At 33.2% G+C, this 17,901-nt stretch overlaps 1 protein-coding gene across 1 annotated transcript in view; it reads right to left on the minus strand.

Annotated features, from left to right (window-relative positions):
• The window catches only part of LOC143389527 (A-kinase anchor protein 9-like), a 91,974-nt gene that overhangs the window by 36,445 nt on the left and 37,628 nt on the right, over window positions 1-17,901 (minus strand). The window contains 6 exon segments of the mRNA XM_076842529.1: window positions 943-1,140; window positions 1,919-2,074; window positions 3,014-3,187; window positions 3,555-3,599; window positions 7,084-7,128; window positions 7,654-7,899. Coding sequence (XP_076698644.1) covers window positions 943-1,140; window positions 1,919-2,074; window positions 3,014-3,187; window positions 3,555-3,599; window positions 7,084-7,128; window positions 7,654-7,899 — 864 coding nt within the window.

The following is a 17,901-nucleotide window of genomic DNA, read 5'->3' on the forward strand; positions in this document are numbered from 1 at the left end:
TGTTATCCAAACAATATTCTTGTCTTGGTAATTTCTCAACTTCCTGAAGAATCTGCTATGTTTATAAAATATGCTGTATTATAGGTATTCTCCATCTTCATTATTCCAGATTCTGTATTTGCCTACTTGCTCAAATTTATTTGAAACCCACAAATCCATACCAATGGTGCTTTCATAGACATTTGTAGACACACACAGAGTGATGGCAAGAAATTTGAGTTACTGTAAAATGATGTTCAGCTACATTCAAACACGGTGATCACACTGCCTTGTTTCAGCTCTCACAGAGCAAAAAAAAGGACAGAGATGGCAAGGATCAGGGTGCAGTGTAGTGCAAGGAGCTCAAAATTTCAACTCTGGCACCTGTTAATAGGGCAGCTTCAGGATAATCACATCTAAACTTTAACTTCTCAAAAAAACAAACAAAAAAATGGAATCTGCTAGCATGAATTGCTTTTAAGATTAAAAATTACAATCCATGTGATACATTTCCTACCAGGAGCAATTATTGACTAAATAATTCCCCCAAACTGGAATATAACTCAAGTGAATAAAAAGAATCAACCACATTTTTTTCTAATTTAAATTTACAAAATTTCTTTTTCAGAATTTTATAATCATGGCTAAAATAAGAAGAAAAACATTTAGTTGGAGGAAAAAGGATAAAGATCCTAGTTATTAAAATAGATTCTCCTGAGATTTTAGTTTATCATAGGCAGATCACTTTTAAGGAGCAGAGTAATGAGTAGTATCATCTTTAAAACTATTACTACGAAATTCTCAATGTTTTTGAAATATATTATTTTATATACTCAAAGAGTTTGTCTCAATTATGAAATTTTGGGTGCATATGCATAAAAAAAGGTAAACACCTTCATTAAAAACTTTAAAGTTAATTACAAAGCTGCTACAAGTAGGTTGACTTCCTTAAGATACACATACCATTTCATATACTTTAATTTTCTCCTGTAAGAAATTAATTTGCATTTTGAAGTCTTCTTTCTTTTTTTGATAATCTTCTAATAGATGGTCTTGTTCTTCAACCTGTTGTTGATGAGTGAGAATCTGTTGTTTGGCTTGCAGTAAATCTGCAGCTGTGTTACTATGAGTGCTGTTTTGTAGAGTTTCACTAGCCTGTAACTTGAAAATAGAAAGAAAATATTTAAAATATTAAATTTTGAAGTGACATTTTATTGTATCCTCAGCCCACAGGGGCTCTCTGGAAACTATGCTCACTTCATAGGCTTACGATCTCAGTCAACATGTTTCCATGCTGTCAACATGCTGACAGGTCATGTGTGTGCACTTTGGGTAATGAGCCAAAGAATTTATCTTTCACATTATAAAGCTGAGAAAATAGGAGAAATAAGACAGGCAGACAGGCAGAGAAAAATGTGGACTGAAAGTTCTTCCTGGATTCTTGATGACTTTTCAAACTCTAGTTCCAATTTCTCTCAGAGTTCTGATTCTATTTCTGCCCTTAAGTTCTATAAACAAGCCTGTATTCTTACCTTAAATTCCTCCCTTTTGTTTAACGCAATTAGATTATAGTTCCAACTAAAGACAAATGGAATGTATCCAGTTGTCAGTCTAGTTATAATTGAGAATCTAATTAACATAAAACCATACCAGGGTTAAAAAAAGTAGGGTGCAACTGCAGGTTAAATTTCTGCAAAAATACACATGATAAGACTTTGTAGAATTTTTAAATAGAGACAGGGAAGAAGTACAAAGAAAACAATAGCAAGAAACTACCCAAGAAGTATAAATTAAATTCTTGATTAACATAACACTTTTTCACTAGTTTTTCCAGTACGAATAAACAAATGGCTTTATAACAGATTTGTTCTAGAAAGTGAAAAAATTTAAAAATTCGTTATAAAAATAGAGTAAGTCTTGTTCTACTTGTAATACTTACTAGTTGGAATTGAATCTGCAATTTTTGACTTTGCTCCGTCAACTCTAAAAATTCTCTCACCGTTTTGTCCCTTTCCCTTCTTGCCTGTTGTAAATTGGCGGTGAGCTGTGTGATAATACTATCTCTTTGTTTAACTGCTGCTTCAAATTCTTGTAACTAAAGGAAATCAGTGAAAATAATTACATTCTAGGCTTATATTTTACATAAAACTGATTATCATTGTTACAAGCAACTTTTTAAAAAATATGAGATTCAAAACACATTAGTGGAATTCTTACAATTTGTATGCTATCTCCCACATTTGAAAGCTATGAGCTTTAAGAAATTTGTTTTACTTCCAAATCAATCTGAAAGAAATTAATGTGCACATGCAAAAAATTTTCACTTGTTCTGGCTTTTCTATATATCTAATTCTAGAAGCAAATGCCTTTATATTGGGGAGCTCCCCCAATCTGTTACCAGGCAACAGCATCAACTTGATTTTGGAGAGGATGAAACTGAAATCTATTCTGTCATCCTCATTAATATTCCATTTTCATCTTGATTCATAACTGATTACTTAATACAAGAGATGTCACTCTAACTGCTGATAATATTTACAGGGACATGCTGACATTCTTAATGGGTTTAAGTCATCATTTTTAAAAAAATATGATTTATACCACAATTTTCTTTCAGGCTCATTAGAAAAACATCTGTCCTGAAATCACCAAAGTTATTTTACTCTATCTTATTAAGTTAAATAAACAAAGTAACATACATGTTACCCCAAATAGTTGAATTCTAGGTGTAAAATGGGATTCTTAATACTATGTGCAAGAACCCCATTTTTCTCGTGAATGAGATAATCTTAAGTTAACACCTGTAATTCTCATTAAATAAATAAACTATAATTAAAATTTCCTGGAGGGCTGGGGATGTGGCTCAAGTGGTAGTGCACTCGCCTAGCATGAGTGAGGCACTGGGTTCGATTCTCAGCACCACATAAATGTAAAATAAAGATATTGTGTCCACCTAAAAAAAATATATTTTAAAAAAAATTTCCTGTTTTTGTTTTTGTGAGTAGCAAACAAAGGCCACAGAAGGTAAATGTACCTGATGCAATCCTTCAGTCCCATAGTTGGTCCTCATTTCTTCCAGTTCTCTGTTCAGTTCTTCGGGCTCATGTTCAGGTTTCCCAACTAATTCATTTTCTATCAACTCTAGGTGAGTCTCATTATAGTGTGCGCCTTGTTCAGAATAAGAATCAACGACACCAAATTCTTCTTCCTAAATCAATCCAATATTTTTAATAATTCAGTACTAGCAACATTCCTGAGTGAGGAATTCGAATATTGAATTCCATAGCAAAATCCACTTTAAAACATCACTCTTCACTTTGAAGTTCACTTCTATGGGAATCTGGTTTGCTATTAATGTGATATTACCCCTAAACAGCATATCTGCAAATTTTGTTCCAATTCCATGTTATAATGAAAATGAGGTAACTTTGTTTTGTTAAGCAGTAAAGAAGATCTAGTAACTTTTAGAAATCACATACAGAAAGAATTACATACAGGAGAAAGCTTGGTTAGTAAGTCAAATGATTTTAAATAATAAAAAATATTAGTATCATGAGTAGTTTTATATACTGTACCATTAATAAATTGGTAGGCTTTCCTGTTTTACAGCAATCATTTACCTGTATAAAAACAATTTCCTGATATATTATGATAGACCAAATTTTATTTACCTAACAATAATATTTCTACTAACTGTGTATCTTTTACATCTAGGGAAAATGCCTTAATAGCAAAACAAATATGGTAATTATATTTAACTGAAGTATCTAAGAGGCATATCAAATGTCAATCATTCCTCAAACATCTAAGTTCTTACAATGCAAAAGACACTTTCATTTAAGTTAACTGAAGTTCGAAGTGCAGTTCCTATTTAGTCTTCAGAAAGATAACTAAAAGCTTCAAGTTACTAGATCTTCTTTTACAAAATGCTTCCTTAAAATTAGCTAAAAATATTTTTAAAATTAAGCCTTATTTATTTTCAAATAAAACCATTTACTGGTATAAATTTAATTAAAGGCTAGTAAGCAAGCAAAGGGAAATAAAGAGGTAAAGAACACTCCCCTAAGAACTTTCCTCTGGGGATAGTACTACTGCTAGTCATGCCAATCCAGACAGATGTGGGGGCTTTCTTTAACATATCACCACTTGTCTGTAGAACAGATATTTTGTAGTAAGAGAAAGGAGGATGATAGAATATGTACATAGGGTTTAAGGAGTGGGAAATTGATTTCTTATCAATTAATCATTTAATTGCCTTTTTACCACTAAGAGTACAAAAACCAACTTCATTCCTGCCCACATTCCTGCCCATATCTTAAGCCTTCACAATTCTATGTTAATAGAACCCAGGAGAATGAAATTGTTAACATTGAAATATGTAGGACAGACTAGTCAGAATGTCTAGTCAGAATGTTAGGATTAAGTCTGTATGAGGCATGACACATTAAAAAGTAAAAATCCTAGGACTGAAGATGTAGCCCAGTTGTAGAGCATCTGCCTAGCATGTGCAAGGCCCAATACCCACAACTGCCAAATAAAAAAAAAAGGGGGGGGGGGGGAGAGGGTCCTAACTAAGAGACTTTTAAAAAATCAGTTTGATTGCTCTACTTTAATTCTAAGAATAATCTCTGAAAATAAAGCTAAATGGAAGGCAAAAAAAACAATTTTTGTTAACACATTATTGTAATTGGTGAAAAACCACAAGAATGTAGGAATACTAATTCTAGATATAAAGTCACTTGTGATAATTTTCAAATTATAATACTTCTAAATTTCAATTACTTTTTCATGACTCAGAAATGACACATTCTGATTGTAGTACACACTAAAATTTCTATTTTGAAGTAACAGTGTAATAAAATGAATATTTGTAAATATCATCAAAGATCATGTCAAATATTATGTTATCAGTATTACATAAATTATTTATCCAGTATAATAGTTATATCTAATACCTCTATAGCAAATATTCAGTTAGTTCTCCTCTAATTCAGTTTAAACATATTTATAATGCCCCACAATGAGTTGGTTAGGATCTATCTCCAAGTACTTTCTGGTCATCATGTTGCCGATTGTAGAGTTGTCTTGAAGTGCCTGGACTGTTATGATCTGCTCTGAGTTCGCTGTTCAGCCCTGAGTGCTAGTCACAATGCAGCAGGTTGAAGACAGCCTACTGGAGGATTGTCAAAACCTTCATAACTAAGATTCTCAACTTCTTATCTAAGATTTTTTTTCATAAGTTTGCAGAAGAGTTCTCAAACTTCACCTCACTCTCCTCCATTTCATTCTTCTCATCCTCATCTTTAGTTAGTTGCAGGCCTTCCCACCAAATTCCCCAAGCTACAACATACAATACTCATCAATATACAACCTGAAAGCCCTGTTTCTCCACTCCACAAAAGCAGAGTTGCTCTCTGATCTTTGCTCTCATCAGTGATGAGACCTGAGTCTCCTTCAGGCAACAGACATTTTTGACAGAAAAGTGATCTCACCTCCAGACTGGGAGGTATGATAGTCAAGCAGCTCAGAAAGGCATCAGTAGTTATTGGGAGTCCTCAGAGCTTCCAGGTTTTAGAGATTTTAGGAGAATGCCTCTGACTTTTTTCCCTGTAGTTTTCTTTATTTTGTGCCAGCTCAGAAAAAAGCTCAAGGCAAATTTTAAAAATGTCTTTGTGAATGACTTTCAAGATTTTGCTCTGCTGGAGCATTTTCTAGGCAGATGTTCAGAGGCAGGTCCTCAGAGAACCACACCATGGATAAAGTTGAGATAATTCTGGTTTGCAAGTACAAGGCTAGCCTGAGCAACTTAGCAAGTCAGTTTCAAATAAAAACAGCTGGGAATGTAGCTCAGTGGTAGAGCGCCCCTGGGTTCAATCCCCAGTAACAAACACACACCCACACTCAAACAACAAAAATAAAAACTGTAATATGTTAATTTAAGAACATAGTTTTTCGAGCTGGGATTGTGGCTCAGCGGTAGAGTGCTTGCCTAGCATGGGTAGGACCTGGGTTTGATTTTCAGCACCACATTAAAAAATAATAACAAAATAAAGGCATCATGTTGTGTCTATCTACAAAAAAAATTCATATTCATTCTCTCTCTCTCTTTCTCTCTCTCTCTCTCTCTCTCTCTCTCTCTTAAAAAAAAGGACATAGTTTTTCTATTAGAAGCCTACAATAAATTCAGACTTATGAAATATACTAAGTTGCTTAAACATTCAGAGTAAAGAATAATTTTCCATGTACTCTAAATCTGGGAGCAAAGAAATGACAATCATATCTAAAAAGAATAAGGTAACAAAGTAATACTTATTGCAAACATACAAAGAAGGCAGGTATTTCTTAAGAGACCAATGCCTATTTTATAGTTTATCACCTAAAATAAAAATCATCACTGTCAGGCATGGTGATGCACACCGTTAATCCCATCTTCTCAGGAAGCTAAGACAGGAGGATCACAAGTTCAAAGACAGCCTGGGCAACTTAGTGAGAATCTATCTTAAAATAAAACTTAAAAATGGCTGGGAATGTAGCTTGGTGACAAAGTGCTTTCCTAGCATGTACAAGGCCCTGAGTTCAATGCCCAGTAACACACATGCACACACACACACGCACAACACTACAGCAACATTAATTCCAATAAACATTTATATATATAAATGTATGTGTGTGTGTATATATATATATACACACACACACACACACACACACACACACACACACTAGTATTCAAACATTTGTAAAAAGCATTACTATAAAAATCATACAAATTATAAAATTTTTACTGTGCTAAATGGCTATCTTAAAATGGTCATGGATCCTAGAAATGCAGACTCACTTTCCTAAAAACCAAATTAGGGCTGCTATATAATTAAGGATTAAGCAATTCAAACAGTTAAGACTTTAGCTAACCACTGGAAAAAGATACAGCAGTAAAATATAATTTTCAGTTTTTCAATCTATTTATATTATATTATGTTACCTTAAATTATATTAAATATATACAGAAGCATATAAATTTATAAGAAATAAAGTACAATCAATAATTTCAAAAAAATATCAATTTTATTTATGACATTTTTAATTGGGATATGTTAGTCTTACCTCCGAAGTGCAATCATCTGCTGTGGTTGAAATCTCACTTTCTGGCTACGACAAAAGTAAAACATGATTACAATTATGACATTTTTCCCCTGCTAAATATCATACTTTACAAAAAAAAAAAAAAATTCTGCTTTACTAAGACATTGCTGTTAGTAACAATGATAGAAAATTCACAAAAATACTATTAAAAAGCTAGTAAAAATTATCCAAATCTTTAAAAATTTCATTTCATTATGAATTATAATGACTTATAATAATGCATATAAAATTTATCACAAGGCATTGTTATAAATACAAAAGAACCAAGAACTTTTACATATATAGTAGATGTCATCTGTAAGCCAAAAGCATCAAAGACACCATTCCTCTAATTCATGTAACTCTTTTAAATAAAAGTAAATCCTTAACATGCCATCAGAAAAGTTCAAGTTCTTTAAAAGAATCATCAGTTCTTGATGCTAAAAAGTCAATGACTTTGTCAAGCTTCCCTCAGGTGGATGTTAATGACTTTTCACTGCCACTACTTTCTAGTTAGAGGTAGAATGTTTTAAAATCTGGATGAATACTTACATCAACACAAAAGACCTGCTCATGCTTAAGCATTTCTTCATTGTTTAGAGTTCTCATTATTGTGGATTCAGGCATCACGGCTGATCCAACACCCTGAGAACTATTTATGAACATCTCCTCACTCTTTGATTGATCAATATTCAAGCCATGAACATCATTTTTACTGCTTGAGGTTTTCTTCTTTTTTGGCTTCTTATGAGGGTTTTGTCCATCCAATTGAGCTCTTCTTTGTCGAAACTGGGCAAGCTACAGGAAAAAAGTATCATTAACATCAATGATAATTTTTCTTTGGGATCACTTTCTTTAAAAAATTAAACTATCACCAAAGTAAAACGATGATAATAATATAGATGACTTCACAGTTTCAGAATAACTATTGGATTGAATATTCGGGTTGTAAAGGTTGTAAAACTAGGTACTTGTGAATGAACTTATTAAATATTGAGGGGTAAGAAATGAACATGTCAAGTCTAAAGAAGAGGAAATTAGCTGAGTTAGGGGAATAACTATTCCATAACTAGAATAGGGGAATAGAGGATTCACAGTAAAATCTCTAGATTTAAGATTATATGAAAATACACACAAAAACAAGGAGCTCCAAACACACTTGTTCTGTTCTACTACTTTATACAAAAGATATTGTCTATAATTATCTTTTATACAAAAAAGATAATTAGCCTATTAGCTATACAAATGCTCACTGCAACCATATTTATAGTGGGAAAAACTTACAAGTAACTTAAAATTTTAAACAGCAGTGTTTTCTACCTTTTATCATTTGTCATCATCAGAATTTGTACCAAACCCTAGTCAATGATATGTTATCATTTACTTAACATATTTTTAAACAGTGTATTTTCTTTAAATTTATTTTAAAAGGAGATGTAATCTCTGGCATTAATTGAAAGTTAATATCACTTGTTATTTCTTTTAAGAGATTAGTTGAAAATAAAAGAAATGATAAATCGATTATTGAAATTTTAGTAAGAGGTTGCTGAAGGCTATGAAAAAAAATGGACAAAATAAAAGACTGTTAAAGAGAGACAAGCATCAAACAGATGCTCTCTCTCTCTCTCTCTCTCTCTCTCTCTTTAAAAAAAAAAAAAAACTAGACCACTCAACAGCCAGGGCACTTCTACAACTAAGTCAAAATAAACAGAAGAAAACCTTCAGTAATGGTGCCATTATAGTGAGACAAATAGGAATAATCTTTGGCTATCTCCATTCCTGCCTTATTAATTACTTCAAGTATAAGGCAGAATTTTTTCACAGATATTTTTTCCCCAAGTCAGTCTATAAGTATATACTACAATAAAGGTGAAGTCACAGTACCCAGGGAGTTCAAAGGAAGATGTAATTAAATGAATGTTCATCAGAAGAGACTGCCACATTAACTACTTCCATAATAGGCAGGTTTAAAAAAAAAACATAATTAAGTGACATTTCAGGAAACAGAATATCCTAAATAACTAAATTTCCTGGTAAATTTACTTCTGCAGGTAATAATAATAATAATAATAATTAAATGACATTTCAGGAAACAGAATATCCTAAATAACTAAGTTTCCTGATAAATTTACTTCTGCATTAATGATTAATTAAAATCCTAAAATTATTAGTTGTACCTCTAAAATTAGAACATGTCAATCAGTTTCCTTTAGGCTCACTCTTAGAGATGCCATCATAGATTCTGTGGATTCCAAAAGCCAGGTTTAGAGATGAAGCCCCTTTCAGTGTTAAGGTGTCAAACTGAAACATCCAGCATCTTTCAAAAACATAAATAACCTTAAGGAAATTCATTTCAAAGAACTGTTTTATACTAACTTGCCAGTACTTATCAGAGATCAGATGATAAGGGTTTTTTGATTAAGTATATGGAGGAAAAGAAGGGAACAAAACATTTATTACACACCTTGAGAGAAAACAAGATATGAAATAGAAAAAACAAAATTCAAGAACTTGTACAACTTTCTGTTAATTTCCTCAGTAGTGAAACAGATTTCAAAATGGCTATAATGACTGTACCATATAAAGAGTTAATTTCTGTGGTAACAGAGTACTCAAGGGCAAAGGGGCTCAGAGAAGCCTCCAGGAAGTAAAAGGTCCAAAAAGTAAAGTAGAAGGCCATAGAGAATGGAATCATTCCCCAGAATTATTACTGGAGTCCTAGTGCTAACTTCACTAAATTTTTATTGAACTATAATCCTGTTCTTACAAAAACTCTGTGGCCATGTCTTCTAAGAAGGATTTAAAAGTTTATTTTGTAGTTCTAGACATCCTAAAAGGATTGTTTTGCTTGTTGGAATTTTACTACATCAGTAGCAGCTTCTTCCTGGCTTTTCTGAACACTTAAAAATGACAATCAATATAAAGTAACGATTTGACTCTAACCAACTGCTTACTCCTGTGTGAACACCATTTGCAATCATGTCAAAGGTTCACTGCACCAGAATAAAATTAAAAACATAACCACTTAAGATTTCATTTCCATACCTAATAATCACATTTTATCATTCCTTACCAGAATTCACTGGCCAAAATGTATTAATGTCATCATTGCTATCTACCATTTTGGTTGTTTTCTATTCTGTTTGATGAGCCTGGTGCTCCATTGTAGCCTGAGTTCTAATGTTCAGCCCACGTTTAACATCTGTCAGGATGTTCATATGACAAGTAACTAGCCCAAGTAGAAAGCCCTAAATCGCTAAATAAACCAGTTTAGCAATTAACAGAGTGGGTTAATATTAAGAACTCTGCTTTATAACTGTCCAGAGTCCAAACATCTCACATCCCTTTATATTCTTTATAGCATCAAACTTTAACCTGAATCACTAAGAAAAAAATTTCTACCAGTAAATGTCAGCCAAGGGGAAAACCCTGAATTCCTATACAAACATATTAACTGCCTTTCTGTTTCCAAGAAGGATACTATGGCAACAAAATAGTCAACAGATTATAATTAACAGATTATTAAAATAATCAACAGATTATTAGAGTGTCAATGGGAAGTTTTGGATATCAAAAGAGACTTGACGGTCTAAATACCTCCTAAACAGAGGAAAAATGAATTCTAGAATCATAAATCAATCTCTCCCTCCCCCCATATATACAGATATATATCAATCTCTCTCCCTCTCCTCATATATACAGATAAGGATATATAAATATAGCCATGTATCTAGTTATATTCATGGACATTTGTGTATATGTATGTGTGTATATACATACGTATGTATGGATACATACATATATATTTAAATAAAAGGAAGAGCACAAAAGAGTTTTAAGAATTTGAGATTTAAGGGTACTATGAGAAGACAGAGATTCTTCAAATCTCATTCCTCTGGTAGATACTCTTTGCCCATATTACTAGAACCTTATTTCTGGTTCTACTTACATGAAAAAAATAAGGAATAGTACTATACCATGGAAAGATCCTTGTTGAGTAGGCAGCCCATTTAATCAATGAAGTGAGCGGACTGCCTGAGAACCCAGTTAGTTATCAGTTAACACTTAAATTAAAATCAATATTTTATTGATTAAAAATTAATTTAAAAATCAATACATTTCAGCAGGGTGCAGTGGCATATGCCTATAATCTCAGCAGCTCTGGAGGCTGAAGTAGGAGGATCACGAGTTCAAAGCCAGCCTCAACAAAAGCAAGGCACTAAGCAACTCAGTGAGACCCTGTCTCTAAATTAAATACAAAACAAGGCTGGGGATCTGGCTCAGTTGTAAAATGCCCCTGAGTTCAATCCCCAGTACCAAAACAAAACAAAAAAAAAATACAATTCAAAAGAATATGCCTTATTAAGAACCCAAGTCATCTTCTTTCTATGCAGCTACTGAATACCAAAGTTAAAACTAAGGGTCTAGGAGCTGAAAACACGATGCAGAAAGGAAAAGAAAAACAAGTTTTAATATGAGCACGACATAAGGGGATCATGAGATTTCTAATTCTGATGGAGAACAAAAGGGACACCATGGGACCAGAAAGCAAGAAAGGGGAAATTACTTCATCCTTTCTTCTTTCTTAGCCTTTTAAACCATGAAAGGTGAACAATTTAAATTGAAAGATGCTTACGTTTTGTCCCTGTCATCTCTCTCTTACTAGCTGAATGACACTGGGAAAATTATTGAACTAGAATCTATTTAAAAAAAAAAAAAAGGAAGGAGAAAGGGAGAGAAAATAAATTTTAATACTATTTAATGTAATTTTAACACTCCATTGGGCTTTGTGAAGTTCAAGCCCTGGCTCATAATAGATGCTTGTCAAAAATTAGTTCCTACCCTTTTCCCTTTTCCTGAGAAACGCAAAAAAAAAGACCTGAATCCACCAGCAGATCATAATACTGTTCTAAAAAAGTATGTTCTCCACAATCCCTATATCAATCTACAAAATTAAAAGCACTGCTGAGCTACAATAAGGGTGGTGGTGAAAGAAGAAAAAGATTATTCTTTTTACTTTGAGTAGTATATAAATATGTTTTATACAGTTAGAAAGAATTGCCAGGAAAAGAAAATGTTCGAGGAAGCATTTCACCATTTTCATTCTAGAACTGTTTGTTAAATGTTTAGTAAGATAGTGTGTACTATCCTAGGCTTACCCACCCCTAACTGGGTTAAGATTAAGACTTCATAATCACCCTGAGGGGGCGAGGATAACAGAGCACTTCTTAAGAAGAGCCAAATCAGCCAAAACTATTCACTGTTTACAAACACTCTGTGGATGTCTTCTCAAAAGGTAGAGTATCAAAGCAAACTGAACTACAGTATAAGAGTTCCCTATGACAAAGCTAAGAACCAAAAAAATCCCTTTCCATCCACTTCTCCCAACTCCGCCAGAAAATGAAGGCTTCTTGCTTATACAAGTCTGAGAAGTAGTAACATAGCTTAAAGGAAAAAGAAGTTCTTAGGGCCTTTTAACAAATGGCACTAGAACAAGCAGATATGCATATCCAAAAAAGTAAACTCAGCTCAAAAAAATTAACCCAAATATAGACCTCAGGCATAAACCTAAAAACAAAAATTATACAACTTTTAGAAAAAAACAGAAGAAATCTTTGTGATCTTGACTAAGGCAAAGACCTCTTAGATATGACACAAGTATGTGATCCATAAAAGAAAACATGATACCCTAGACTTGTCAATTCATATCCCCCAGAATGGCTATAATAAAATGGATTAACAATACCAAGTACTGACAAAAATGTGGAAAAACTCGAACACTCATAAAAATGCTGGTGGAAATGTAAAATGTATACCACTTTAAAAAGCAGTTTAACCCAGAAATTTCAATTCTAAGTATCTACATATGTGAAAATTTGACCACAAAAAGATCTGTACAGAAATCTTCAAACCTTCCCATGTCACCAAAATGCTGAGCTTAGAGATCTTACCTAAAATTTTTGTAGTTCTCTTTATATCAGACTGTTTGTTCTTACAACTGCTCTCAGCCCCTTTTGTAAAATCCACTTACGTTTTTTAAATTTTATTTAAAAAATAAATAAGTACAATTTATTTTTTAAATAAAAATACTACACCATCTCCAAACTTAATCCTTGGCCTCTTAAATGGCCATCATTTCTTTGGTAGAGGCTAGAAAAAGAAACAGCTTCTTCCAATTACATATATGGTAAGAATAACTGGAAGGGCGTGAGAAAGCAGCTCTTCTGGGAAAAAGAGAAATGTGTGAGAGTGCTGTGATGCACCACTCTGTTGACATCTTTGGTACAGACAGACTAAAATGAAAACTAATTAAATAAAGATTGCTTTACCTATGTAGCTTGAATAGAACAACATCTACTGATGAATATAGAAAGAAAAAAGCTGTTTTATTTACATGACAACTGCCTGTTTAAGATTTTGCATCAGCTCTACATTATCAAAGTCGGGTCCCTCCTGGATAGAACCCATGAATTTACAATATACATACTCAGTTAAAATAGGAGCAATATTTCAGAACACAAATTCCAGGAAAAGGGAAATTTTTTAAAAAGCTTTCATCCACAAAACAGATTTATGCCATAAACATGAAGCTAAAGTTATATAAACAAGTTGGGAACATGCCAGTCATGGTTAAAAGAAAAGGCAATAGGGAGCATATGACCAAGGTGATTATTCTGATGAAAAGAAGGCAGATATTCTGACTGATTCTTCTGGATACATAAACTGGTTCGAAGTAATTGCTAAATATATAAAAGATGAACACCAAACACCATAAACATGGATAGCTTTGCTGGTTGTTCTTTTTCCTTTACAAGGAATTTTCAATACTTGCTTAATTTTTCAGTGATATCCTCATTGTAATGAAACCACATTGGTCTAGCAAAAACACCCATGCGTTTAGGAAGCTTAGCTAATAATATGATGCGATGACTGGGAAGTCCCCATTATTAGGTTCAGACCAAAAATAAAAGCTAGGGTGTTTGTGGACTGACTCAACAGTCATGACATTTCTGAGGAAGGTATAATGTATCTGAGACAATATAATTTTCCACCTAGAAATCAAGAAAAGGTAAGAAAGTAAAAATGCCACTACTAATAAAGAAAGATGTGGCAAAACAAGTATTAACATATTTGATTGATAGCTAGGAGATAAAAAGTGGTCACAAGCTTATAAATAAAATTTAACAAATTTAACAATACAAATGAAGACACTTGGAAGTGTTAAAACTTTAACCCACTAATTTTACTTTATCATAAGGAAATGTTTTTGGTTTTTTTTAAATATTTATTTTTTAGTGTAGTTGGACACAGTATCTTTATTTTATTTATTTGTTTTTATGTGGTGCTGAGGATCAAACCCAGGGCCTCACACGTGCTAAGTAGTGAGCATTCTACCACTGAGCTATAACCTCACCCCCAGGAAATGTTTGAATTGAGCAAAACACTTTATTGTGGAGTGTGGGGGGACTTATTATCTATATAGAGACTTGGTTAAATTTGATTGCTCCAAAATAATTGTATATGATCTTCCAAAACAGTATTTGAAAAAACTGCATAACATGGGAAGACCATAATTAATTGAAAACTAAAGAGAAAACAGTATACATATATAAACCTATCTTCTCAATTATGTATTTTTATGCATGTATAAGAGAAATAGGCTAGAAGAAATTCAAAATACTAATATCTCTATGTCATGAGATAAGGAAGGGATTATCTTTTTCTCTTTTATATATTTATATATATAATCTATATATTTATAACCTATATAACTGGGAAGCAGCAGGAAGAGTAGATAATGGACAACTGTACCATGTTGCTTTTAAAAATATGACAATGGCTCCTATCAACCATAATAAACACAGTTGTCAGAAATCCACCTAGAATTTCTCTCCATAGTGTCGTACTTTTGCAGCCACATGATTCAAAACTGAAAGTAGACCATAGCAACACTGCCAGGACTATGAATCTTTTTTTTCACCTTTTATTACCTTAATAAAGTCCCAATTTACAAAGTGAATGAAAACCTAGTGGTATTATGGGAATGATGTCTGCTTGTCTTTTTCAAATAAGTACAGCTTTTCCTTATTTCTATATTACAGTAAATTCTTGAGTCCTTCGAAGACTAGAACTTTCCCAGAATAGTCAAGGCATCAATAGTAATCTCTGATCACCAATAAACTGCTACTGAATGATGCCCTGAAAAAGAATTCAGCAGAATTCTCCCACAGTTTACAAACTACTGCACAAAAAAATGTTTCAGCTATCCTAAAATTCAAATAGTTTTTTTCTTCATGACTGGCAGAGGCATGAACATATATCATGGGGTTAAGAAGGGGGAGATCATCCAAAATTAATAAGCGCTGGCTTGCATTTTTCCTCTCACTAAAGGAAAAATACATGTTTAATAGAAGGTAAAAAGTAGGCAGAGTCTTGCAGCCAAAATACATGATGTTAGGCTAAGTTAGAAATGAGGTTAGAAAAGACAGCTAAAAGAAAAAGCTGTTTTCTATTGTTGTTAGGCTAAAGTACATATTCTCCTGAAAAGCACAAAATAAGAACTAACATATGCAACATTCAACACTCAAAAAAAGAAAAATACCAGGGCTGGGGAGAAAGCTAGGACAGCTATACCACTAACCTAGCATGCACAAAGCTAATAAAATCCTGGAATTGAAGATAACCTCTTAGGTAAATAAACTTGGCCTCCCAGTGAAATTCTGGCATCTTTTACATACACCAAACCCCAGATGTGCACAATTATACCAACTCTTCATTTGGATCAATAACTGTACCATTTTACATCTCTTTTGCCTGAATTCTTCCAACCAAACACAAATGCACAAACACAACTCTCCATCAAGTAATACCATTTGGTTAATTTGCTAAAAGAATACTATAATCAATTTTTTTGACTATCTACTTGACTTTCTTTATGCTTACAAGCAAAATATTTTAAAACATAAAGCCCTTTAAGTAGTCTAAAATATTTCAGAATTTGGCATTTTTACTTGCACTCTAAAATAATTACTTAAGATCAGAAATGGTTGACCTTAGGACCACCAATAAAAGTCGGCTTAACACAAAAGGGCAGGTACTAACTGGTTAGCACTACATCAGTTAACAATTTCGTCACCAAAGTTTTCATGTAAGCTCTAAAGTTAATACTACCAGTTTTTCTATTAGCTCATGTCAGTAACTATTAGTACAGTGCTTACAAGGCAGTCTGCTAAGTACTCCACATTGTTTTATTTCATCCTTATAATATATTTTACTAATATATTTACTAGAGTAAAGAGGAAAACACAGATAATGGCCCTAACAGGTACAACAGATATAAAAGTTAACAATTAGACAAAAAACAATTAGGGTTATTTGACTATTTTACACAAAAGAAATATAACTTGTAGTCTGTGGTACAAATAAAATAAAGGTCCTGCAAGATATTTTGAGTCAAAAAATCCTCAATTCAAATTCCAGTTCCACTACCTCTATGACATTACTTCATTCATATGTCAGTTTCTTCAATCATACATAAGGTAAGAACACGACTGTAGAGTAAGAAAAAATAAGATGTACACTGTAAAGCACCTGGTCTTTGGGTGTTCAATAAAGATTAGTTCCCTTCCACCTTACATAGAAACTTAGTAGGTAACACAAAACACATTATGCACCTGGTACAGGAGGCCTGGATGGTCCTTCTACCCTTATTTTTGACTGTGTGTCTTCTCAAAATGACTGGTTTGCTTTGTTTTTCCAGCAAGTGTACCATCCCTTAGCCATTCCCACAGCTGCCATCTCTGATGTGCAAGGTCACAGAAAAGCCAAAAATGATCATAATGCCCATGGGATTTTTATATCTGTTTCAGACATATCTTAATAGTACAAGTACAAACCAATAACAATCATCTAAATCTCCCAGACACTTTGGGGGGGAGGGGACATTATTTTTACTAATGTTTGAAGGCCTGACTTTACAAGAAGAGTGACAACAACTCTCAACCTTCACAGTTTCAAATAGGGGTTACCATGGCCTGACCAAGTCTCTAGGAAAGAAAAAGGTGTTACTGTGATTTTTACCAGTAGGAAAGACAAGAAAATCACATTAAGAAAAACAGGCAAAAAGCCAGACTTAAGACTTGTTCATGTAACCAAGAAGAAGACCTGAACCCAGTTCTATTGAGTACCTGGAAAAGCTGGCTGAGGCTTCTGGTATCAAAGAGTCTTCAGTACTGTAAGTTGAATAGTAAGCTACAGCTTGTCAATGTTCTTCTGAAAATAAGATCAAAACGACTAAACACATCAGTACTCCAAATCTTCTGGCATGTTCTTCTTCTCTTATAGAACACCAACATCCAGTTCTTTTGATTTATATTTTTATTACTGCAATTCAAGATCAATTGAGAATTGCAAGAGTCATATCATTCATGACTAAATTTATGGTCAACTAATGCTCTAGTTAAAGCAAGACTTTCTCTATATTTGCTTAACTGACTTTCTGGACCCAAATATAGATCTTCACAATTATTTCTAGTATAATTAGTCTTATCAGATTTATCTCTTTGGTCCTCAAGTACCTTATCAATAAAATGAACAAGCTTAAGATGATTTCAATGGTTTCTTTTTTGAAACAGGATCTGACTATGTGGGCCTCAGACTTGTGACTCTCCTGCTTTAGACTACCGAGTAGTTAGCATTACAGGCACACACCACAATACCCAATTTGTTCCACCCAGTTTTAAAACTATATTCTACCATCTACCAAACATATATGGTTAATAAATTACTCTCAGTGTGTAC

The sequence above is a fragment of the Callospermophilus lateralis genome, unplaced genomic scaffold (genome assembly GCF_048772815.1).
Source record: "Callospermophilus lateralis isolate mCalLat2 unplaced genomic scaffold, mCalLat2.hap1 Scaffold_63, whole genome shotgun sequence".
In the NCBI taxonomy this organism is placed as follows: Eukaryota; Metazoa; Chordata; class Mammalia; order Rodentia; family Sciuridae; genus Callospermophilus; species Callospermophilus lateralis.